The sequence below is a fragment of the Natrix helvetica genome, assembly GCF_964273705.1.
Source record: "Natrix helvetica genome assembly, chromosome: 1".
Taxonomy (NCBI): Eukaryota; Metazoa; Chordata; class Lepidosauria; order Squamata; family Natricidae; genus Natrix; species Natrix helvetica.
The window spans coordinates 333384037-333411123 of record NC_138548.1 but is presented as its reverse complement, the minus strand read 5'-3'; the positions used below and the strand labels follow the sequence as shown (position 1 = coordinate 333411123).

The 27087-nt window shown below is 37.6% G+C and overlaps 1 protein-coding gene across 2 annotated transcripts in view; it reads right to left on the bottom strand.

Moving 5' to 3' along the window:
- ADAMTS9 (ADAM metallopeptidase with thrombospondin type 1 motif 9) overlaps nucleotides 1-27087 on the bottom strand; it is a 174353-nt gene that overhangs the window by 23762 nt on the left and 123504 nt on the right. For both annotated transcript variants that reach the window (XM_081938876.1, XM_081938877.1), the window contains exons 29-30: nucleotides 10587-10754; nucleotides 3043-3216 (exon numbers count right to left, since the gene is read on the bottom strand). In XM_081938876.1, the coding sequence (XP_081795002.1) occupies nucleotides 3043-3216; nucleotides 10587-10754 (342 nt within the window). The remainder of the gene's footprint in view (nucleotides 1-3042; nucleotides 3217-10586; nucleotides 10755-27087) is intronic.

The window sequence follows — 27087 nt, the reverse complement described above, 5'->3', positions numbered from 1 at the left end:
TTCCAGTTGTAGAAAGTTGTAACAAAAATAGTGAGAAACAGAGAGGAAAGCAATGGAGAGGCAAGGCAAGTTAGTTACTTTGGAGTTAATTACTTCAACTGGGTAAGTCTTACGAATTCATTTGATGACCTATTTTTAAGTACTTGTAATACGTGTATTAGGCTTGAATGTATAAAAGCTCATACTGTGTTACCAACAATATCTCACTCTCTTTTTACTAGAAGCTTGTTGGAAACTTAACAGGATTGTTAGAGTTGAATCTTTATTTTTTTCTTCTTTGTGTAAAACGAGTACAAAATCCCAAGATACTGTAAGCTACTGCAGCACTACTCAAATATGTATATATTAAATATATTTACTCCAGTTGAAGATAAACCTCTTTGGCATTCCTATTACTCCCTCATTTCCCATGGCATGCAAATAGAGCATGTGTGGATTATAAATCAATAGAAAAACAGCAAAATACGTATTTTCTTGTTTTTTTAAAAAAAGATTTCCACAGTCTGTAACGTTATACAGAAAATGTGGTAAGAAATTCTGCCCTGTATATTGCAGTCTTCACTTAAGCAACTGACAAGAAGGCTGACATCAAAAGAGATGTTTAAATTGGAGGAGGTTGCTTTCTTAGTTTTGAATAATTGTCTGACAGGGGAAAGTTGGCTCTTACAGAACTGGGAGTTACATTACTCCCCCCCCCTTTCAAATAGAAATTCAGCAAGGGGAGAACAGAAAGAACTATATGCCATTTTGCATAAGTGAATAGTTAGTGCTGAATCTGTCATAACCAGATCATATTAGGTAATTTAACAGCTTATATATAATTGTGTCATCTTGGTGCTAAGTTGTATTACACTGGGCAAATGTTATGGTAAAAGATGCCAGGGTCTTAGTTCACACCTTCATTCTGTATATAACTCAAAACTAAAATAAAGTTATATACTTTGCATCTATTTTGAGACATCCTGTGTGATAGAAGTAATGCGATGTACCTCTCCTATATCAATACACACAAGTCATAACTCACTGAAGTCTGATTATCCTGTAGAATATAAAGGACATGGGAAGACAAATAGGCATTAAGAAAACCCCTTGGTGGTGGTCATTCATTTATTTAATCAGCATGAAAGTATGGGGTCAAAGTAGGCAGGCAGGCTCCAGTATAGAGCAGAATCTCAATTTGATAGAGGGGAAAGTTTAATCTTTTGTATGTCAGACATCAATAAGATTTTTCTGTTTCTTTTGTTTTTGGTTTTAACAACCCATGTCATGTGAAAGCTCCAATTAGTTTTGAAGTAGGTGCATGGCCAAGGGAGTAGGGATAAAATCTGTCTGGTGTCAGGCTCCTATGCTTTGTTTCGGTAAGAGAAACCCCAAAAGGGAGCTATGCATTGTATATTTAACCTGCTAGGTCATCTAACCAAATGTTTTCCCCTTAGATCCGTATTAATATATCAGGTTGTACAGCCTCAAGTACTGAGAATTTTCTAACTATTCTAACTGTTCTAATTATTACCTGACTTGCTCTGACCTCACATATAATAATCTCCCTCTTAATGATTCTTATTCTATTTTAACAGCCTTCGGAGAAAGGGTTTTTGAGGTATGGACACAATTTAAGCAGGTTTTATTTTCAGAAGGGCCTTCATGTGTTTCCCCTTTTTTTTCTTCCACGACATAGACACTCACTTTGTAGATCTTACAAAGCTGGCTGAAATTGAATGCATTTGCACCAGAAGCTGTCTTATATTGAATCCATTCACACAAATGTTCTCTATTCTGCTTAGATGTCTGTCTGTTTCCCGACTTTGCTTGCAAATATTAGGGACTAAGGTTTTTTCTTTTCTTTTCACTGTGTAAATTTATTCCTTGTTTACAACTAAGTACTTCTGATTATGCCAAGAGCCATATAAATTGATCATCAGTTCAGAAATACACATGGCCAATTTCACATGAAGGATTTTGAGATTTGAACAATCGTTTCTAAATCTAATTGATCAAATACTTAATTTGCCCAAAGCCACGTGCAAAGCACATTGGTGTTTTTTTTAAAATCAGCATATCCTACCACCTAATGACACACAGTGACTATTTCTTGATTTTACCTTATCCTACTAAGATGTGTATTACTTTTAGGATTTTTTAAAATAACATAGGCATCACAGTAACTAGTCACAATAATGTAAGGATATGAAATGTTTTGCATTTAATTTGGAAATGATGCTTTGGAGTGTATGGGAGTGTGAATGCAAGACTTTTTGGTAACTCAATCCTAGAAAGAGACAATGCTGCTTTAATGAGACTTTAGAAAATATTGCTTTTATGGTCCTGTATGTTCCAAAGTACCTTTTGGGAACTGAATCCATGCTTACTGCTGAATATATCTGGGTCTAAATTTCAGTTTGCTGGCAGGCACACCGGAACCCGGAAGAGCAATGGGCGATGGCTCTCTGTGCCACTTCCAGCACGCATGCCATAGGTTCACCATCAGGGCCCTAGGGTCAGGCTCTGAATTGAGACATAAGGCTTCCTGGTTTGTCCAATCACTCTCACTGTCAGTAGAAGCCAAATGGAAGTGCTGTGAAGCACCATTTTCTGTTTTCTAATTTCCTGTTTTTCTAAATGAGACATGGTATAAGTTAACTGTGCCATAAAAATTGTCTATTTGTTAAGAACATGCTTGATGTAGCCAGCAGTTATTTCATTCAACTCATGGTATTCCTGAAGAAAAGGTAAAGATGTCCCCAAGTTAAGCTTGATCTTTAGTTACTACATTTCTCACCCCCCCACCCCCACCATAATATTATAGAAGTGGCTCCCCACTTCCTTCTTTCTGGGATTTTATATTTTTTTAACTTCCTACTGTAGCCAATAGCTTTGGAGCTTTCTGGTAGTTCCTAATCCGATTATTAAGCATGGTTGGTAGGCTCCTACCTATGAAAGTTCAGTTGGGTAAAAGCTTAGATTAATAAGGCCTTCGAAAACAACTCTTTTCTAAATACTTTGAATCTAACTTATTTTATACTAAACTATTTGTCCACTTACTTCTTTCCAGTCCCCCGTTTTCCAATAATAGAATGAACATTCGGCCATTTGACATTCCTGTTCAGAAGCTGGTCTGCTTGACTGGCGGCATTCAGTTTCTCTAGCTGTTTTTGAAGCGGTAAACTGGCAGAAGACGTTTCTCCGCTGAATTCCTTTCCCACAGGATACTGAACACTGGAGAGATTCAAAAAGTAAGTGTCAAGCACTTTGCTTGTGTTTTTAAAATCTCTCTTCATTGGGGAAATGTTCTTAATTCAAAGCTTATCAAGGACTTTTTTGATCTTAAGACAGACATATGTCATTGCGATTTTTCAGAAAATTTATTATTTCCGTATATAGCGCTCTTATACGGGGCTGATCTGAGGCACCACAGAGCTTGAACAATAAGCTTGAATAAGTTCATTTGCTTATATTGTAATTATATTCTCCCATTGGGACACAGACAAATTTATGTTATTATCAAGTATACTACTAAAATATAATAGCTAACTGTTGTATCTACTTTCCATCTGATCAATATATTTGCACTCATGTTTAGAATTTCAAATCATCGCACTGTAGAGGAAAGAAGATAGCATAAATATGCATAAAATCATGTTTATAACTTACATATAAAGTAAATCATTAACAGCAATTTTGTGTTTTACTGTGCCTAAAATCTCCTGGCGAAGGCAGGTGCCTCAATGTATTTCATGGCATGGCTGGGTTTTTTTTTTTGAGCCACATTAGCCTATTGTTTCCAGGAAAATATGATGTAAAAAACCATAGGTTTACACATGGAAGAACATTCATTTTCTTCTATAAGAATCTAACATATTCAGTGCATGGCAGGTATCTTTTCTTTTACATTAATTATCATTGTGAAGCCTTAGGTCTTATTGGCAATGCATGAAAACACTTGATCAATCATCACTGCACTCACTGATAATGAGTATTTAGGTCTAAGGCTTCTCAACAACAGGTTGAATGTATGTGTTGCAGCCTAATGAAGATGTTTACAAGGAAGACAATCCTAACGCCAAATTAGAATTATTTTGGAATGCTTATGCACAATTCTGCAGCCTAACTATAGCAATGACTGATATACTTGTCAGACTATTCTCAAGGGCAATTTGATTCTAACTAGAATAATTAAATTTAGTGGGGAATGGCTAAAAGTCAAGAAGATATATAGCTGAATAATAATCTAATGTTTAGCATTTTTGAACTTTAAAGGCTTTGCAATAATGCAAAAAATATTAAACAGCATCTTATAATTTATAATCCCTCCGCTTTGTGAGATATTTGAAACACCAATAACTGGTATAACATTTAGATATTGGCAGGTAGATTATAAAAGTTCAAGTTAAAGCAGGAACAAGTTTATAATTTAAATAATATCACATTCTTAAGTTATACTTTCTTTTTTGCATTTACAATTTGTTATAAATTACTATACAAACAAAAAAATATTCCACAGAAGAGTTTCTTTAGCCTTTGTTGCCCCATAAAATGGATAAACCCAAAAGAATAAGCCGACTGTGGACATTCCTTTAGATTATAAATATTTATGAAAGCCAGTTTTCTAACACTGAAAAGTGGAACACAATATAGTTTCATTTCTATGTTGGCTGATGCAAATATTTCCCATATGGTACTGTGCTTTCCATTGTGATTAATAATACTGTTTATTCTCTGTATTCCTCATGGGAGAAGTGGAATAATTTAATCACAGCAAAAGAAATTCACTCTAAAATTTAAAGCTATCTCATATCTATAGTATTCAAAGATTTAAATCTCGAGAATATATGCGAACATATGAATCTCGTACTTGTGTAATTCCCCAACTAAATCATGGGGATAATTGTAAGCTTATTACTTCATAGGGGGAAGTTAAAACATTTCCAATAGATAAAGAGATTTGATCTGCAAATCACAATTAGTCTAAAAAAAACCTACCCTTTTTAAACTTGAAATTAAAAAATAACCTCAGTGAAGCATAACCTCAGCAAAAAAAACATGAGGTTTTTTTTTAATACTGAAAATAATATTTCTCCCCATGAAAAATGCTGCTTTGCTGGCTGTCTCCAATTTGCTCTTGAGCCTTACAGAAATGGACATTTCCATTTTGGAGCATGCTTACAATCTTAGTTCATTAAACATGTTTAGGCTTTCATAAAAATTAAACATCTTTCGGATGTCTTAAACTTCAAATTGGGTGATTTTCTGCTATTTTACTCTCCCCTCCAAATAAATGCAGGCATAGATAGACTGCCTTTTTTATTTGCATAAGCATAAGCAGAAGATGAAGATATGAAAGAAGGAAGAGCAGAGGTTTTTTTGGCTCACTGTTTTTTAAAAGCCGAAAACAAGTATTGGGAATAAATGAGTAAAAAGCTTGTCATTTAAAAAAAAATCTGAAAATGACAAAGTTTTAAATAACCAACAAATGAACTGCAACAGCAGAGACTGCTTTGCATCTTCATTGTATCTGCTGAGGAGGGATAGAAGTCCTAATAAAACCCTTAGCCTAGATTATGCAGAAATGAATTGGTATTTAAATATGTTTTGGGATATCTTTTCCGGATTGAATTTATAGAAAGAGCTTGAGTGCTTTATCATAATGTAGGTAGAAGTGCAGATATTAATAGGTATCCAAGAGCAACAAATGATCAGCTTTGAATAGTAATAGCAATAGCACTTAAGATTTATATACCGCTTCACAGAGCTTTACAGTCCTCTCTAAGCGGTTTAGAGTCAGCATATTGCCCCCAACAATCTGGGCCCTCATTTTACCCACTTTGGAAGGATGGAAGGCTGAGTCAACCTTGAGCCTTGTGAGAATTGAACTGTCAAACTGCTGGCATCTGGCAATCAGCAGGACTGCAGTACTGCACTCTAACCACTGCACCACCACGACTCTGAAAGTGGCTTTGCTAACATGACCGCATATAAGAGTTACTCAGAGTAAGCCAAATGCAAGAAATGTTGGTGATGGGCTTATAGTTCGTAATTCAGAGGCAAAAGAAACACAGTTAGTGAATTGTTCTGAAGATAATAGCAAAATGTCAGCCATCATTTTTACTACTTATTAGGAAATAAGATTTTAAGAACAATTCTGCTGGTTCAGACCAATGTTGTATGCAGCCCCATCTATTACCAACTTAGATGCCTATGGGGAAGTTACAATCAGCAACTAAAAACCAGGACCATGCTAATTCTCTGATCGAGCTGCTTTAGAACATTTTGGAATGGAAATGGACATCATTTCTAATAGTTATGTCAACAACCTCTTTTCCCCAGTTGGTGTGGCTCCTCCTTCATTGGGGGAAAAATAGGGTTAGAAATCACATTGGGAGCAACTGGCATGAGCCTCACCCCCCACTCTAGTTGGGCAAAGGGATTCTTGCTTTCGGCATCTATGTCTGCAGCCACTTGCTTTCGTTATTTTTCATCTCCAATCCTTTGTGGTTTTCAACAAAGATTGTCTGTTTAATGTAAGGACATCTTCCCCCTCACAAGCAATTCAACATACTTAATTGGGGAAAACACTCCTACTTATGGATAGATATGGTAAATACTGTAGTAGTCTTTTTATAAGGCATTTTTTCTCCCATAGCTTTTGCCCCCAGTAAATTTAAAATTTCATGTCTCTCTCCTTCCTTCCTTCTTTCAGTCCCTTGGATTAAATTTCAAGTCCCTGCTATGTTATCTCTGTGTTATCTTATACCTAAGCTTCTTGACTTTCAGGACTTTATGTTGCTTTTACATTCCTTTTCAATGACCAGTTCTCTGTGACGCCTGAAGAACTAGGATTTGGAAATGCTACAGGAGCTGTACATTGCAGGAGCTAATAAAAATATTTTTTTCTCCAACATCGGCACCTAGCACGAAGAGGCGCCACATTCTAAGACGCATTGTTTCAGCCTCCTTATGCTTTGATTTTTGCAACAGTTCAGCTGGACAAAATGTGCCACTGCACTGTGCCATAATGAATAACATCTTTTTCTAGACTGCCATTCTATAATGGCAAAATCTCAAGTTCCCCCATGGGTGGCCATAAACACATTTTGTAATTTAAAAAAAAAATAGCGCTGAAGCTTTATAGGCCAGATGACCAGATGGCTTAAATTGATATCACTTACAATATAAAGGTGACAGACACTTCTATTTATAATGTCTGAAAAATATAGCCTCCTGGCTAGGCCTGATAAGCTTATACTTGAAATAACCATTAGCATTCAGATTATATACAATCTTACACTCAGTTAGGCATGCTTACCCCACTAGTGTCAATGGGGCTAAACATATGCAACTGGGCGCAGCACTGCAATCATAAATCTTTTAATTGCCACATCACAACACATTATCATAGCCTATAAATCATGCTGTAGACTTGCTAATTTGTGTTTCTTTCCAAAATGGACCCAATCATTTTGGATAATGGTTAAACAATTTAAAATGTCTATTTTTATATTTCTTCATGCTTTTGACAGACTGTTATGCATTCTCCAGTATGCGCTTATTAACTTCCAAATTGTTTAAGTTATGAGTTTGATAATGAGAGGCAGCTATTTTGTTAAGGAGACACAAAATAATATATTCAGCTTTTCAAATTTGCTCCAAATTGTGATATGTGACCTGATTAACATTTGGTACAGATGGACAAATATTGGGTGTTTATCAAGGAGACCCAGATCATCTTCTTTTCCTTATGCTCCTCCTCTCTCTAGCTGGTGTCAGGGCTACTTCCTTGATATGTTTGAAATGTTGTATTCAGAATATGATGTGGAAAGATAAAAGACCATTGGTTGATTTATCCACTGCTTCTCTTTGCAGCATCCATCTATCTGCTACCCATTTATTCTCCATGCTTACTAATTCAACTGAATTTTTGGGTGGAACTTTTGCCTTCCAGGATGCTCACCCATCCTCAATTCCTCCCTTCCCCTCCCCTCCTCCCTCCCTCCCACCACAGTTAAACTTTGGATGTAATCTTCCACAATTTGCCTCCCATCCATATATGGATTTCTAGGACTCCCAACTCCCAGAAATCCCCATTAAAATGTGCATTGCTGGGAATTCTGGGAGTTATAGTCAGGGGTGGGTTCTGGCTTCTTTTACTGCCAGTTTGTTCAGGGACGCGCTTCAGGCATGCACACGCTTGATGCGTGCATGCACAGAAGTAAAAAAGTTGCTTCTGGACATGTGCGGAAACAAGATGGCGGCGCCTACGGAGCTGCTGATGGAACTAATTTGGGCGCATGGCCGGCCGAGTTACTACCTAGTTGGTCAAACCGGTCAGAACCCACCTCTGGTTATAATCCCTATATATAGAGGGTAAATCTTGGGAAAGGCAAATCAAGGTGCTCAGGCTCCTGGGTAAAGGAATAGTAATCCCCTAGCTTTTATTCTGACCAAATAATAATATTAATAAATTGAAGGCATTTTTGTCATGTTGTTATTATTTAGTCAGAGGTGTTCACATTTTAGGACCAGAATGTAACCATATTTCTGATCATTTGCTTTATGTTTTACATTTGCATGTTCTTCGCTATTCTCCCTCTTTCTTTCTAGGTAATTTCATTTTTATTCTTTTCTTTCCTGTTTGCCATCTAGCCTCTAGCAAGAAGGGAAAGTTAAGGCCAGGTATTCTGCTATTCCAGGCTCCTTGACCCACCTAACAGTTGCCTGGCAACATCAAGCACGGGTCCCTCCCATTCTTCTCTATTTATAAAAGGATGGTACATTATAACAGCCTTTTCTGTCAATTACTAAGCGGAATAGTTAAGGCACAGACAAAAACAGGTCTGGCATATGAGGCAATCTTTGGGCTGCATTAGCAGAAATAATGTTCTTCCATGTAGATTCTCTGCACTTTCTTCATCTTACACTCAGAGGCTCAGATCTCTCTTTTCAATAAATGATGCTGTAGCTTAAAAGCTAGAGATTCCAAGGAAGGTTATGAAGAATGTATGTGTGCAGGGAAGATTACTACCCACGCAGTTCTCTGTTATACAATATAGTCTATATTTCAGTCGCCAGTTTAAATATAGTGGGCGTGCCTATATGTATTCAATAGGAAGATGAGGATTTCTCCCACCCCCACCCCCAAATAATTATTAGAAGATTGGGCGGGATAGTCATTTTACATTCTCTGAAAAGAGACCATGTTAGTAAAAATGAGCTTAGTCTCACTGCTTATCTGGTAACTCCTAATCCTTTTTGCAATTCCTCAGAAGGCCTATGGGGGTGTTTCCCATCAAAAATTAACTGCTTGTGGTGGGGAACAACAGACTGAAGGAGAAAGCAGCTCAGTAACCAAGGATCTTTCCCCTATATAACCTCAGATTAAATAAAATATGTTCACTTCTATTGAATATATAACATACAATGTTCAGATATTCACAGTCTGTAGGTGTGAAAAGATATGTATGTGAGGGATCAATTAATCTGACCAAACAAATGTCTTATTTTACAAGTAATTAATTTTAAGCAGCATTTGTTAATCCAGTTAATTTTGACTTCATTTTACTCTTTTTTAGGGGAAGAGACTTTGGCTTATGCTGGTGTGCACACAGCCAAATGTTTATCTGTACATACTTATACTAATGAGCATATGCTGTAAATATAAAGTGGGTGAGATACACACATTTAGTGGGGAAATACAGAATTGGCTTGGTTAAAAGTTGAAAATCCTAATTGGCCAGAGAGAGAGGAAGAGAGAGGAAGGGAGTGAGGGAGAAAAGAAACATTGCAGCATACAGAAAAAAATCATTTTGTGGTGATAAGTACTTGTTAACCCTCCTGGTTTAGAAGTAGGGGATACTTTCTCACATTAGGGTTGTCTTCCTTTAGTACATCTGAATAGACATATGGACCATAATGTCAGATAAATTAAAAGATCCAGATTCTGTATCATACAACAAGAGAAGCAGAGAAGGAGTCCTGAAGCTAACACAAGATCACTTTCCTTTTGGTACTTCATCTCAGTCTGATGGATCAGCCCAACCCCTCATCTTTAAAATGGTTGGGCTGAAGGGAACGGTGGTGGTGATCAATTCAGAAATAGAAAGGGAGGAACTTAATACTGAGTCCATAGTGTTTCTGTCTATCAGGGGTGGTATTCACTTACTTTCCCTACTGGTTCGCAAATGTGAGGGTGCACGCATGCGCTTTGGCTTAAAAACATGCCTAAATAGGATGGAATAGAGCCAAGGCAAGTGGGCAAGCCCACCTGCCATTTCCACTACCGGTTCAAAGCGAAGCGGTCCAAACTGGCTAAATACCACCTCTGCTGTCTACATATGCCTATGTGTTTGGTATTGATATAGAAGCAAAGCTACTTAAGAACAGTTTCTTTCAAATGAATAATGAATGTTCAACAAGTTTCTTGCAATTACCAGTTTCTTGTTTCTTCCCATGCAGAGTACATAGGAAGTTCAGTATCTGTGAGAGCATTAAGTATATACTCTAAGTATTTTCAGTATACACCTGCAAAAAAGGTACACACGCTTCTCAGTCTTATGCAAATATGACCAAGAATTGCTATGTAAACACCTTACCTGTCCCCAGTCTCCTGATTTCCATTTTGGGCACCTGCCACCTCTACACTTCCTCAGCACATTGGGTTTAGCCAGTTGTGTACAAAGGCTGTTTTCTAAAAGTTTCCCCTCCTTCGACATGCAATATACTTCTCGGTACTTCTGTCCTCGTCCACAAGAAACAGAACACTGAAAAGAAAAGAGGGATGCTAATGTACCTTACGCACTTGGTGTTAAATACTTACACATATTTTAAAAAATACAGCATTTTAAGGGAAAGGAAAAGCATGCACCAGCTGTTATAAGCTTGGCGTCCCCCGGTTTACTACACTTCTCTTTTTCAGTTTCTGGAACTCTTCAAGATGGTGTCACCAATCTCTCCAAATAACGTGTTCAATTTTTTTACTTTGAGGCTGAAATAATTGTTTGCTGTTGCTTGCTAATTACACATATGTGTAACCAGAAGGGGCTTGGGATTTATGTACTTTTTGGAGCCAGCTCCAAAGATGGGAAAACAGACACAATGGGACATGATGAGTCAAGCAAAAAGCACAGCACGAGTATATTGGCTGCAAGCTTTGTAGTAAAACAGTGACATTCAACCTCCTTCTGCTGGTTCATTGAACTTTTACAAATGTGACCACTTCTGGCATATGGGCCCCTGAACCATTTTGATTTTAGATTAGTATCTATCAAAAGATTTAGGAATCAAAAGGAATCTGAAGGCAGAGCAGGGATTTAATATGACAGTTCCTTGCTCAGTGGGCCTCTTACACAGCATGATGCAAGAATATTCATTTTTCATTCCTTCATTACATGTTAAACAAGTCATTATGTGTTATTTCACACACAGTGCCTGTTTAATCCTGAATCCTATACACAAATACATTTTCTTGTGATCTCTCAAAGTAATGGTCTGCTGTTTTCTTTCCAGAATGGAGTCAATACAAGAGGCAGCTCACTAACACCTAGCAGGTTCTTGGCTTGGTTGACAGAGATGATAATCAGTGCAAGGACTTAAATGGCAGTTTTTTTGTAAAAAAAAAAATCTGATTTAAGGTAACCATAACGGCAAGAGCTGGAAACTATTTATTTTATTATTAATTGCATAATTACCACCTTTTTATGTTTACAGTGCCATTACTGCTTTTACGAAACACTGGCAATGCACTCTTCTTCCAGTATATACTACTGTTATAGGATATCCAGCCAAATTGCATGATAAAATCTGTCTGTGACTCACCACTAGCCATTTTGCACGCTTGGAAGAAATGGTTTCTCTTTTTGTCCTTGTTACTGGCCAAATTAAGTCAGTAATTATGATTTGGATGCTGAATATTATTAGGTTCTATTGTGCTAGCTAGATGGCATGCAATAAATCTAAAACTTTCAGGGCATTATAAAAATATAAGATCCGCAGTTATAATTAGGAAAGCCTTATGTTAAGCTTTCTAAATATTGCTAGAAGGTATGGTTTTATATTTGGAAGGTAACATAACTCAATGTAAGCATTACTTAACATTTCTATATTCAATTGTTGAATTGCTGGACCTGTATTTTATTTACAGATAGTCCTTGACTTATAACCAATTGCATAACAACTATTTCAAGTTATAAGGGACACTCCAAAAGCCACTTACAACCTGGATTCGAATTCTGGATAAGTTCAAGTCTGCATTTATGGGCGCTCAGAAACTACCCCACATTTATGGCAATTTGCAGTGCCCTGCAGTCCTGTGACCATGATTTACAATGTTTTTACTTCCAGTTTCTGGCAAAAAAAAATGCCCCATAGGGAACAATGGGTTTGCTTAATGACTATGGTGGTCTCTTAGCAATCACAGCATTTGCTTAATAACCACCACAGAAAAGCTGGTAAAATTGGGTCTGACTACATGGTGACCTGTTTTACAACTGTCACAACTTACAACCAAAATTGTGGGCTCAATTACAGTGGTAAGTCTAGGACTTACCTGTATTTGAAAAGTTGATATGTTGCCTATTACTTTTATGGCCTCAAAACTAAGATAATACAGTATTCATTAAAAACTATTAAAAGATACAATGAATAAAAATGTAAAAACTGTAACATAAGCAAAAAACATATATCTAAAAGCCTTTTAGTATAAAGGACAGACTGCTTTAATTCCAGTGGCAGTTTGTTTCATAGCATGAGTTGGGAAGATAAACTCAAATTCAATTTGGATGTTAAAATCATCCGTGATAGGACCACAAAAGAACTGTCCCACTTATGATCTGAGAGTAGGGGAAGGAATCTACGGGCAACAATTGAACCTCAGCCATGTAAAGCTTTAAACACATTGATGTGAGGTGAGAAAGCCATCCATGAATGTGATTTAGTACCAGGATAATGAGAAATATCAGTCACTGACTGTAATTTGGCATCTTGGGTCTACTGGCATTTTCAGATTATTTTCAATGGCTATTGCATAAAGACCATATTACAATAATTGAAGCTTGAGCTTACCAGCTCATGAATCACCAGAGCCAAGTTTCATCCAGATAAAGTAAAACCCTATAAAAAGTTGCCTTTCCATCAGTGATACATGGCTATCCAACATCAGTGCTGAATCCAAGAAGATCAAAACATTATTTGTGCCTCTAGCACTGAGTAGTGTGTTTGCAAGGATTCAGGGATATGCAGTGACTATATTAGTCTTTTCAGATACTAGATTTATATATATATATATATATATATATATATATATATATATATATGTATATGTATATGTATATGTATATGTATATGTATATGTATATGTATATGTATATGTATATGTATATGTATATGTATATGTATATGTATATGTATATGTATATGTATATGTATATGTATATGTATATGTATATGTATATATGTATATATGTATATATGTATATATGTATATATATATATATGAGATTTATTGAAAATACTTATATGGCTGCCCATCTTAAGAGCCCTTGGTGGCTCACAACCACAGTACCCCCCCCCAAACCTTGGGAATAAAAACAATAAGAGAAAAGGACAAGCAAAAACCTGGTGTTTCAGCCTCTGATGAATTCAACATCACCATATCTGGCTCCTCCCTCACCCTATGTCAGTGTTTTGGGAGAAGAGACAGCTCTTTTGGCCTTATGGAAAGCCAAGAGAGTAGTGTTTGCCCGATATCGGGCAGGATGTCCCACAGGGCAAGAGCTGCTACAGAAAAGACACACTTCCTAGGTTCCACACTAGATGGCAGCATTTAAGGGAAGAGACTGAATCCTTTGATCAACATATTGCTAACGAATGTGGAAACTAGCAAAGTGGTAAGGCAGGAGCTCTCCCCTAACTGTACCTGCAGTTCTCTCCCCTAAAGGGAGTTGTCCATTCTGGACCCATAAATGACAACACATTGATACAATAAAGAAAGAGAAGTATAATCTTCTACCATTTCCATGTTGTGGGCTCAACATGAGCTTTTTACCCATACTTGTACCCTTGCTTGGTCAGCTTCATTCTCCTTCACCAGCCCAGCAGATATCACTTTGTGGCCAGGGAGCCATCCTAGATCAGCCAACTGATTACTTTAAGGATAATAATGTCAAGTGCCTATAGCTTCCTGTTCTCAGTGAGCAACTAGGCACTCAACAGAACTGCTTGTTGGATTAAGATGAAATTCCCTAAGCAATCCCCAGAATCCCCAATAGAGAAAACACTAATTGTGCAGTCCTTGTCAGATGTCTTAATAATTAAAAAGTATATGCAAATAACAAACCAGGAGAGTAACTTGGATAATTTTCCTATGCTGGATGTACAAGAGGCTTGTTAAGAGTTTTGAAGAATTTTCTGAGAAATGAAAACAAGTTTTACAATGTTATTTGAAGGGATTAAAGATTGTAGAAGAAATAAAAGCGAGGAACATAAAGGGGGTTTATTGGATCAAGGTTAAAACAGGAAACACTGGTAACCCTTAATGGATTTTTGCAGCCATCTGGATGGAAATGATTAGGTTTCATGGATTTGTTATACATAAGAGATGAGTTATGGGAAAAAGATATCATTTGTTGCATTTTAAGATAAGATAATAAGCTACTAAAACTGTTTACACTTGTGATGTAGGGTGAGGTCACTTTTCTTTTTCTTTATATTCTTATTGTTCTTCATTACTTTCTCTTTTCTTTTTTGTTTTATTCACTCTTTACATTTTCTTTTTGTTTTAGTTTGCATTAGTTTGCATTGTTGTAATTGCAATCTTTAATAAAAACACTATTTAAAAAAACCCAAACATTATTCAGACTGGCACAAATCCACTACAGCAGCCTGGAACACCAGAAAAAGGAAACAAATTGCCAATACAACATAGTGCAACAAAATGGATACCCATGCAACTTTATCAGCACAAGCTATGAAAAGGATAACACCCAACGATCATCAGTTTGAAACAATCAACAGACTGTTACAACTACACTAGATCACCATTGCATACAAAACAACTACAGCCATCTAAAACATCGTAAGCAAGCCAAAAAACCCAGTAGCCCAAAAAGGAAAAACAGGAGTCATCTATAATATATAGTGTAAGGACGGTAACAATCACTATGTAGGACAGACATGCAAAAGACAAGAAGAATGCATCCATGATCTACAGTCAGAAGACATGATGAAAACTCTTTAAACTCACAACACAGACTTAACCACAATTTCAATGGGGAAACTGTTAGCATCTAAGACCAAGCAAATTTCAAGTTGCTAGGAAAACCGAAAGCTTGCAATTCAGACAAAAGAATCACTAACAGACCCAAAGAGATAAACCATATTTACACACCATTCACCAGAGAAAAGAAAAACTAAGAATTAAAGAGAAAGACCAGAACATATCTTGTCCAGCAGCCAACACCCCGATAAGCAGTTATTAACACCAGCAAACAATCAAGCAAAAAGCAATATTCTAAGCAAAGAACTACCAAGGAGAGAATCATACCACTATCAAAACTGGAAGAGTAAGCCAATATAAACAGGATGTTAAATTCCACACTCATTTGCACTGATAATATCACATGGTTGGCTAATCAAATATCTGCAAACAATCAATCTTAGACAGCACCAGGAATTCCACAGTTTGAATCTGAGCTACGTATATTTTCTTCTATTGAACTGTAATTGCCCTATTCACCACCTAAGATCATTGGTGGTAAGTAATCTTACCTGGATCAGAAAATGATCTAGACTCTCTATATATCAAGATAATTATACAATAGCTCAAGCTGCCTGCATGTGTTAGAAATTATTTTGATAGTTTACTATAGAACCTACAAACCAGGGGTGAAATTCAGCAGGTTCTGACAGGTTCTGGAGAACGGGTAGCGGAAATTTTGAGTAGTTTGGAGAACCGGCAAATGCCACCTCTGACTGGCCCCAGAGAGGGGTGGGAATGGAGATTTTGCAGTATCCTTCCCCTGCCATGTCCATTGGCCACTCCCACGGAACAGGTAGTAAAAAAAATTGAATTTCACCATTGCTACAAACTCCTGGTTTGATCCAGCTCCCAAAGCATAAAGACTCAAATCAAGCAGAAATAATATTTAAGAGACTTCAAAGCCAGTCCAGAGAACAGATCGTACTGTATGTGTAGAGATCTTGCTGAGAGGTGAGTGGGGAATATATCAGCAGGATTTGTCCCAATGGCTTGATAACGTAAAAATATTCATAACTAGTCACTTATGGAGCAGTGCTCCTGATCATAGAGCAAGTGTCTATTTAAGATCAACAGATCCTGGCTTTGGGACTGAGCTTTTTGAAGGACTAAAACTCCTGGAAGGCAGATCTCCAAAGAGTTGACTCCTTTCCCAATAAGATCTTAGTCATTCGAGTCCCCATGTTTATCCATTACCAAATTGTGGATACAAATGTCTTATTACTGGAATCCTGTTATGAACTACCGGCACAAAAATGAGATGAACATTAGACTGGATTTCCCTTTCTCTGTATAGCAGACCTGTTGCCTCCTTCCATATTTTCCCCAGTCCACACAACTGACATACAACTGACCACAACTCCTATGAACCAGGCTCCTAACCAGTGGTGGGTTCCGGATCCCGGTGCAACTGTTAGGGTGTAACGGGGCTGGGCGTCCACCACATGAACGCACGCAGTGCGTGCATGTGTACTTACCACCTGCGATGCTCCACGACGCTCCAGCTGCTTGGCAGAGCATCGCGCAGGTGCCGTATGCTCCATGCATGTGTGCGGAAGCCCCGAAAACCTCAAATACTGGTAAGGAGCACGGGCGTGTGGGCTCTCCGGAGCACTGTACCAGAACGGTACCTGGTGCTCCCGACAGGCACCAGTACACTCGTACCGGGGCATACCTGTTGTAACCCACCACTGCTCCTAACATATCCAGCTTCAGACTAATTCTTTTTAATGAACCCCATTACCCCACAGGTCCACAATTCAATAGACCCATTCATGTTGCCAGTTCCAAACTTTCACTCACACTTCCTTCTATTACCCCAACATTGAATACATCAATAGGGATTCTCCCACTAGTGAATCAAGTTGAGGCTTCCCCTTACTTTTTCTCTTAATTTATGTGAAGGCCAAGGTTTGCCCACCCCCATTTGGGTGACTTTGAACCAAACATAATCTGTAGGTTAAATCTACCCGAGGGCTTCTCACATTCACAGAATCCATCTGACCCAATTCTGAGTTTTCAAAGGTCCGGCCCATCCCAGCTCAACGGTGTCACCCTACTTTTGTTATGCTCTCTCCAAAGCACATTGTCAGTAACACCCTTCTATGGTTTTCCAGGAACTACCCAGGTCAGGGGAAGCCAGTGGTCTCCACTCCTGGCATCTACTTTTCTATTCACAACTCTAATTACAATGGTAGCTGCCACTTTATTTCAACGGTGGTCTGCAGCTGCAGCTTTGGCAGATGGTTTAACTCCAACAGCAATCCCATGTGTCACCATCATGCAAAAAAAAAAAAAAAAGATTAAACATCTGAATCTACTGGGATGATTCAAAACACTCTTTCCTTTGATACAGCAACTTTGTCCAGATTTCAAATGCCTTCATCCTCCTTTCTTTAATCCTCTATGTCTGCTCCATAAACCTAGATAGACTGATAGTCTTCAGTCTATCTTAATCTGATTTTTCTATTCAGTTCTAGGAAATCAGTTCATGGTTGTCCCAAAGGTGCTTTTTCAAAAGACAACTGGAATGTCTTTGGTTTTTCCTTGAAGACATTTCACTTCTCATCCAAGAAGCTTCTTCAGTTCTAACAGTTAGTACTTAAGAAGCTTCTTGGATGAGAAGCGAAATTTCTTCAAGGAAAAACAAAGAAAGCCCAATTGCCTTTTGAAAAAGCACCTTTGGGATATATATTGAGAATTAAAGATAGGAATAATAAGTAGGCATAACGGTCAACAAAATAAATAAACATTGGCAATTTACATATACTAAATTGATCTTGGTGTAGCAGACCATACCAAAAATATTTGAAGGAATGGTAGAATTTAGAAACATCTTGTGATTTTCAAAGGGCTTGCTTAATGATTAAATTAGGAAAGCACTTTGTTGAATTCTTCCTTGAATTGGACTAGGATTTAAGTTTCAAATTTAGCCACTGATATTGAATGCTGTTCAAAGCTGAATCAATTAAAACTGCAAATCTAACCATCAAATTGAGATGGCTGAAATTCAACTTGGACTCAATTATATAACTTACAGAGTCATTAAAATCTCAACAATTAATACCTTACTTTTATTACATTAATGAAAAGCAAAATAGAATGAGCTACTAGATGAATCCTAAGGTAACTCTTTTATCACTGATGTGGTAAATTTAGCTAGTTGGAGCTAGTCAACTCTTTTACCACTGAAATTGTTTAGATTTTCATAAGTCTTATTAAAATACAGTTATTCTAATTAACACCAGGAATATCACTACAGCTAAAGCAAAATTCTGTATTAAGTAACATTTTGTGTGCATATGTGTCTTTGAGTCAATCTTGACAACTGTCTTGACAAGTTTGCAGTTTGCATGGCAGCATTTTAGCAAGTGGTTCGTTAAGACTTTTTCTCTAGGGCTGAGAGAGAATGATTGGCTCAAAGACTCCCAACTGTCTCTCTACTTTAGGCAATACTAGAACTCACAGTTTCCTGGTTTCTAGCTTGGTGCCTTTGCCTCTACCCCAAATTGCCTCTTGTTAATTAAAGAGAATATGAAAATTCTGGGTATCAATGCACATTTATTATATCATTTACTAATGTATGCATTAAGAAATTATTGACTTTTTGGAGAAAATTTGCAATATTTGTCTTTTGTCTTTTCGTCCCACGTTAGGTATGGAAGACACTGGATGGTGAATAGATAAACAGAAGAATCCAAGCCAAAATATATGGGGCTACATTTAAAATATTTTGACAATGGAAGATTGAGTCTTATTTGAGATCACTTCTACTTTTTAGTATTAAAATAAACGGGTATATTTTTATATAGTAATACAGACTAGTGAATGATCTAAAAGTTTTAATATTCAGGTCTAAGTGGCAACAATTTTTTGGTTCTACCGAGGACTTCCTTCTTATATCTGATAACTTTTCCTTAACAGAGCTATACTTTCTGCTGGGTTTATATGGCAAATTGCTGCGCATGGATTGGGCAGTGATCGCTGAATGTGGGCAATATCAAAGATGTCCCAAAGCGTTTCTTATTTCTTTACTCAAGTACATATTTTCCTGAGTCCACACAGATACTGTACAAACTCTGGAAAATACATGGCCCTTTCAACAAGTAGCTGAGAGGTACTTAGAGGGTCCCACATCGATTTCAAAATGCTTTGGATCTGAAGAGTAGGAGGCTATTATGAGATCTAGAACATGATTCGCTAACAGGTTCATTTGCTTAGGCAATTGAATTCAGGTCTCACTTTTATAGTAAATCATTGGATTACGATTTATGAATGATAATTATAATGTCAAATTAAAGTATGAATACTGACCTTCCTGGATTTAAATTGAGGTTCACACATTTTATAATCAAGCAACTGAATCCAGGCTGATCCATCAATTATTTAAGGTTCCATAACCTTAAATGTTATTCGACACAATTTCTTACTGATCCATAATATGGATTATTTCAGGGTAGATGGAGGCCTCGCTTGAGTATTCCATATGAGTACTACACGGAGACCAGGATATTTAAAGTTTCCTTTTCTTGATGGTGGGAAATGTTAAGCAACATGAAACAAGTTTTTAGACAGCTATTGATCTCATGATTCTGCCTTATACTGGAAGTGGATGAAACAACTGTACACTGATGAAAGGAGAAGGTATCAACATCACTCTTAGAAAAATATACAAATTGGGTTATGTTTTATGCATATTTATGCATTAATTTCCTAGACGTTAATTAAAGCAGATTAGTTATAGCCAATATGTTTCTATAGATACATTCAGGATCTGGATTTTTAAAAATGATTGCTGTAACCTGTGTGCATTTATGACCTTGGACAAATTAGCATAATCCTCAAATCTCAACTATCACGCATTAATTTTGGTAGCACATCATTCTCAAATATTAATATCATTGTTTAATTATTTGCATTAAAAGTACAGATAAACCGATAAAACGATACAGTACTTTTCACATAGTGAATATAAATGAAGACCATCATCAGCATGGCTCCTTGATTTATTCTGAAATTATGGGTTTGATTTTTGATAAACTGAAAAAGCTGAAGAACTCTTTTGATTTTACTTGCTAATTCTTATAGGCTGTCAAGTTAATCAGCCAGCAGTGCAATCATATGCATGTCTTCTCAGAGGTTATCTCAGTTTAGCTCAATAAATTCACTCCCAAGTAAGACTGAACAAAATTGTAAGCTAAAACCTTGTAACAAAATAATAATAATAATAATAATAATAACAACAACAACAACAACAACAACAACAACAACAACAACAACAACAATAGGTGCAGTTGTTGAACTTAAAGTTATATAAGGGCCGGCAGATGAAAATATCACCTAATGTCAATAAAGGAGAATATTTGTAGTTCAGGGTTGAAATGAAGGGTCCTTGGTGCTTCTGAGCTTGGTTTTTTTTTTGTAGATGTTTGGGTAATGAAACATCTGCAAGAAAACAACCAAACTCAGAGAGCATCTAGGACTCCTTATTTCCTAAAATATTGCAATACTGATCAGTTTCAATCTACTCTAGAAGAAGCTACAGGAGTAAATTTGCCATGTATGGAACAGCCTTGATGCCCACACACCAAAGCAAATTACAGAAATGCCCCCAGACTTTCTAATTTTGTATGAGACCTTGTGAAATTTGGAGGCACACCAAATTGCTGGGCCATGTTAAGAATAAATAACCAATGTACAATAATTAATCCACAGGGTTATAAAGATATATAATAATAATAATAATAATAATAATAATAATAATAATAATAATAATAATAATAATAATAATCTCTTCAAACTGGGAATGCAGGTTTTTGATTTGATTTTTGATTTTATTAAATTTATAAACTGCTCCCTCTCCCCGAAGGGACTCGGGGCGGTGTACAATCAAAAATTAAAAGTTAAAACACCATATACATATACAAATACATATACATAGAGGAGGCATCAAAACCCATGAAAACGAATTACATAAAATCTGTACAATAATGATGAAATTAAAACAGCATTAAAATCTACCCCAGAAATTTAAAATAACTGCCAGGAGGATTAAAGAATAAAACTATAATTGGGCCAGGCCGGCTAATTGGAACAGGTGGGTCTTGAGTTTCTTGCGGAAGGAGCGGAGATCAGTGGTGGTTCTAATATCAGCGGGGAGGTCATTCCAGAGGGTTGGGCCCATCACAGAGAAGGCCCTACTCCTCGGTGTCGCCCGCTGGCATTGCCTAGTGGACGGCACCAGGAGAAGTCCCTCCCTGTGTGAGCGTATTGGCCGCAGGGATGTATGTGGGAGGATGCGATCCCGCAAGTAACTAGGTCCCGTGCCATGGAGCGCTTTAAAGATGGTAATCAGCACCTTGAAACGCACCCGGAAAACCACAGATAGCCAGTGCAGCTCGCGCAGGAGAGGTGTTACGTGGGAGTACCTCGTACTCCCCATCACAGCCCGCGCGGCTGCGTTCTGAACTAACTGCAGTCTCCGGGCGCGTCCCAAGGGCAGCCCCATGTAGAGAGCGTTACAGTAATCCAGGCGGGACGTCACCAGCGCATGAGTGACCGTGCGTAGGGCATCCCGGTCCAGTAGGGGGCGCAATTGGCGCACCAGGCGAACCTGGTGGAACGCCCCCCTTGCCACGGCTGCCACATGGTCATCCATTGACAGCCGGGCATCAAGGAGGACGCCCAAATTGCGCGCCTGTTCCACAGGGGGCAATTGTTCGCCCCCTATGGCCAGCGATGGGATCAGCTGGCTGAACCGAGGTGCCGGTAGCCACAGCCACTCAGTCTTGGAGGGGTTGAGTTTAAGTCTGTTGTCCCCCATCCAGACCCCGACGGCCTCCAAACACCGGGACAAATAAGTATTACTTTATTTAAATTTAAATTATTAAAAGAATGCATGTACACATGACCCGTAGGAGGAAATCTGCATCAGAGGATTCATGGTTTATGAAATGTTAGAACGGAAGATCCCCTCTATTATCATGGTGAGCACCCTGTCTTAATTCAGGCTATATTGTAAAATCTATTTTGATATATATCAAATTTTGCTAGTTTTGCACTAAATTATTCCCCCTTCATGAAGTCTCAAAGATGCTTTTTCAAAAGGCAACTGGACTGTTTTTTTCTTTGAAGAAGATGTTTCGCTTCTCATCCAAGAAGCTTCATCGGTTCTAGCAGGATGGTGGGGTAGGCAGGATGGTGGCCTTCCTCAAATAAGTTGTCTTTTGAAAAAGCACCTTTGAGATAACTACGACCTGCATGTGCACAGTTTGAAGAAATCTTCACTTCTGGGTTTCTTCGGAGGAGTAACACAGCTGATTTGTGCGGCAATCTGCTTTGCCGCATGGATCAGCTGAGAAGATAAAGGTAGGAAAATAGCGCGGGCGGGCGGGTGGACCAATCTGATCGTCGGGGCGAACTGGTTTGCTCTCTGCTGGTTGTTGGAGCTACCGGTTTTCCCGAACTGGTAGAATCCCACCCTTGTACGACTGAGAATCTCCACAGACATTCCTGCATGAAGGTTATTCACTTATCAGTCCTGTGGGGACCGCTCAAAATAAGGTAAGAGGTTAAGTAATTCTTATTTATGTATGTGTTTCACCTTTATTTTGATTATTGGGAAAAACACTCAAGCATCTAATTTTAAAAACGTGAGGGTAAATGACCACAACACATTTTTAAAAATTTGCTATTTTTCCTTGGATCCCCTTAGTTGAATCAGCCTTCCATCCATCCGAGGTATAAGCTTTTGCAGGGAGTTCTTTAGAATAGGAAGTTAATATAAAACAATCCTTAGTTTTACTGACGAGATCAGGATGGCTAAATTTATTTTCATGTTATTAGTATCCTTTCCATGTTAGCACAATATAGAGATAAAGACCCGTTATTTTTCAAGGTCAATTCCAAAATTATCCTTTGAAAGTCAGTTACAGTAAAGCCTTAAGAATATGCAATTTCCAGGCCCAATGGTATTTTATCTTTTGGTGATTTCAGTCTAGCGGATAGATGTTTAATTACTATTGGAATGGGTAATTTTTCCATATTACAAACAGCCTCTGCTAGCTAAGTACACGGATATTAGGTGATCTGTTGATTGCATTGCAAAAACTCTTACAAAAGATTTATATTTCAGTCCTACAAAATTTGGCATTCTTTTTGTAAATAAATAATTCTTTTCTATTTCAAGAGTGCACACAGTACAGGTTAACCTCGACTTATGTCTGTAATGGAACCTGCCCATCATGGTTGCAACTCGTGATGATCGTAAACAGGTTGTAAAGCAGATGCTGCGGTTGTTAAGCGAATACAGCAGTCATTAAATGAACCAATGGTTCATATAGGCAGTTTTGTTGAAAACAAAATATGCTAGTTTTTGGCAAACTCACTCTCCTATGTGGTTGTGGGATGGTGAGATGCTGCAAGCAGCCATAAATGCCGCCATGTTACCAGGTGACTGAAGTTCCAGCCAAATAACCACGGCAAGGGGAAACCATCAGAACTTAAATCTGGGTTGTGGTAGGTCAGTTGTAACTTTGAACGGTTGCTAAGTCAGGAACTACCTTTATGTGCAAGTGTATTTAATCATATAATCAGCCAAGGCTGACTGGGACCTCCTTCTACCAAAATATCTGTATCATAATTTAGAACATTTTCCAGTTCAAAAGTAGTCCTCTAGAACCAACTTTCATCAGAATCAATGGAGTTCAATGTATCGAAATATAAAAAGGCACTAAAATGTTGAACTTTGTGTAGCTGATTTAAATGCTAATTTTTAATGAAGAAATTTACCGTTGTTTGGATGAGATCTAATATACCATAAAAGACTGGAAGAGCGATATAATCCCTTGCTGAGGACTTCTACTGGATGAACTATTCCCAAAAAAAACTCTTGACTGGTGGACTCTTCTTTTGGCAGGTTTATTCACACAGATAGATAATATTTGCCAAAAGCCAGTTGGATAGAAGACGATAATAGTTCCTACATACAAAAAGGGGAACAGACAGGACCCTAGCAATTACAGGTCTATTATTCTAACAGATATTGTGGCTAAAAATATATGCCAGGTTCCTTTTAAATAGAATTGAGAACTGGGTAGGTGAAAAGTGCATTCTCGCAAAAGAACAAGCTGGGTTTAGACAGAGTCAATCCACTATCAACAATTGCTTTGTTTTTGAACCATCTAATTAAAATATGTCAGTAAGGAGAAACAACCATTTGCTGCCTTTATAAAATTTAGTGCAGACATAATAAACAGAGAAATATTATGGAGAAAATTAACTGTCCTCAATATGGAACCCAGACTGCCGGCACAGATCAAAGCTCTTCACACAAACACTTACTTGAAAGTGCAGTTTGAGCATGACAATAGAACAGATACTCACAAAGAAGTAAGAGGAGGATGGATACTTGCACCACTGATATTCAATCAAAACATTAACGACTTATCAGGACTGATGAAGGATCCAGAAGTATCTATGCCTAAAAAATTCAAATTCCTACCTGCTGACAATATGATTTTTCCCAAGCTGGATTGTATAGGTTGTTAAGAAACTTGGTCCAACTATCATAACAATTTTCTGATTATGAATATATTGAACTAAAATATCATGGCTTTTGGAAAATGGCATCACAGCCATAGATAGCTATTGGATGGTGAGCCAATAGTCCAAGTTATCTAGGGATAATCTTCTCTGAGACTGAATCTTGGGTTCTTCATCATGAAAGGAGTGAGGGCACATGGAAATGTACTGCTCACATTAATAAACCACAGTTACCTGGGATCCTTAGCCCCAATCATTAAAGGTTACCTCTAGGCTTTTCTGTGGAGCTGAAGATTAGGGCTTACAACATATATTAGTATTAAAACAAACACAAATCACAGTATTTGAAAAATATTTTAGGATGTATATATAAAAGGATCTCACCTGCTGCAGTCAGACCTGTTTTGGGAATTTATACAATTTGTTCTTTGTGTAAAATAAGATCATACAATTATTGGTGCAAAATCAATGCTATAGAAAATAAGAGACTCATAAAAGTGTGTGAGAACAGACAAAATCTCAATTCCCCACCTCTTGGATCACACCACTCACAAATGATATCAGAAGCTAGGATTGCCCTGTTTATTGTCTAACTGTCCTTGGGAAACAAGTTAAAAAATTTGCTGCATAAAATATTTGGGTTATTGAAGCTCAGAGATATCCAGTCATCAGTAGCAAGGCTGGCACATTGACATGGATGAACCACTATAAATGCACCAGTGGTGGGATTCAAATAATTTAACAACTGGTTCTTTGCCCTAATGACCAGCTGGGTAGGCGGGGTTCAGTGGTCATGTGATTAGGTGGCCATGGTCAACTTTGATGGGCTTCGCCTTAGCTGTTACAATGTAATTAAGGGTTAACCGGAGAGGCAGTTTCTGTAAGCAGGGAAATAAAGATTAGGCTAGAAACAACACCAGAATGTTTCCTTCCTGCCTTCCTTACAGGATTATCCCTGTAAAGTGGAAAAAACCAAATTGAGATTTCTTCCAACAACTGGTTCTCCAAACTGCTTAGAAAGTTAACAACCAGTTCTCCTGAATAGGTGTGAACTGGCTGAATCCCACCACTGAAATGCACCTTCTAAATTGCCAACTAGCTAAACCAGTGGTGGATTTCAAAATTTTTTAGAACCTCTTCTGTAGGTGTGGCCTGCTTTGTGGGAGTGGCTTGCTGGCCATGTGACCGAGTAGGAGTGGCTTGCGGCCATGTGACCGGGTGGGAATGGCTTGCCAGCCATGTGACTGGGTGGGCCTGGCCTACTTGTAAACTGTGGTGAAACTCATTTAACAAAGCTCTTGCTTAGCAACCAAAATGTTGGCTCAGGAACTCTGGCATTGAAGTGTGCAAGTCTTAAAGCTGTCAAGTTACAAGATCCTTGCACCTCTAACCCTTTAGAAAAAAAAATCCCAGGGGTGTTCAAACTTGACAGCTTTAAGACTTGTGGACTTCAACTCCCAGAATTCCTCCTCTTGCTCTTCATCTTGATGATGTGCGGACGGGCGGGGGGAGGGAGCTGGAATCTGTTCTAAATGGCACTTTAGATTTGTGGAACCTCTTCTATAGAAGAGGTTAGAACTGGCAGGAACCCATCCCCGATTTAAACACAGAAATCTCCAAACACCTTAGGAGGGTATTTACTCCAGCATGATTTAATATGGACTATTTATCTGAGTCTCTTACAATGAACATATTTATTTGTGGAACCCTAGAGATAGAAGACATAATGAATATATTATTTGAATGTCAATTGTATAAGAAAGAGAGAGATCAGTATCTTGGACTGTACTTTAAACAAATAGTCCACTGGGAGCCCTATATTAAAGCAACAGATTCCATGTGTGGTTAAAATTTAAAAATTACACATAATACAGCCCTTTATTTGAACAAAACAGTACAGCTGAGAACTGTATACAGTGTAGGAGTGACCTTCCAGATATGATCTGCATTTTATTTTACTTATTTCTTTTATTCCATTTTTAACACATAGCCTTATTACTGCTCTGTGTTTTATATTTTACATTCTGAAATGTATGGTGGCTAATCAATAAAGTCTTACCCTTTCTATTATTGTTTAGACATAGTTTCTAATGATAATTTAAAATGATTTAAAGACCATTCGGGTTACCAGGCCTTGATATTATAATTCTAAACTTAAGCTGACTTGTAGTATGTTATTGTATTAATTTCTTGGGGTATTTTATTATTTTGCTCTAAGACTAGTTATACAACTGTGAAAAATAAACTATTACTATTGGTGCACTAATTATGCATTCAAAGATGAGGAAAATTAAGTCTTC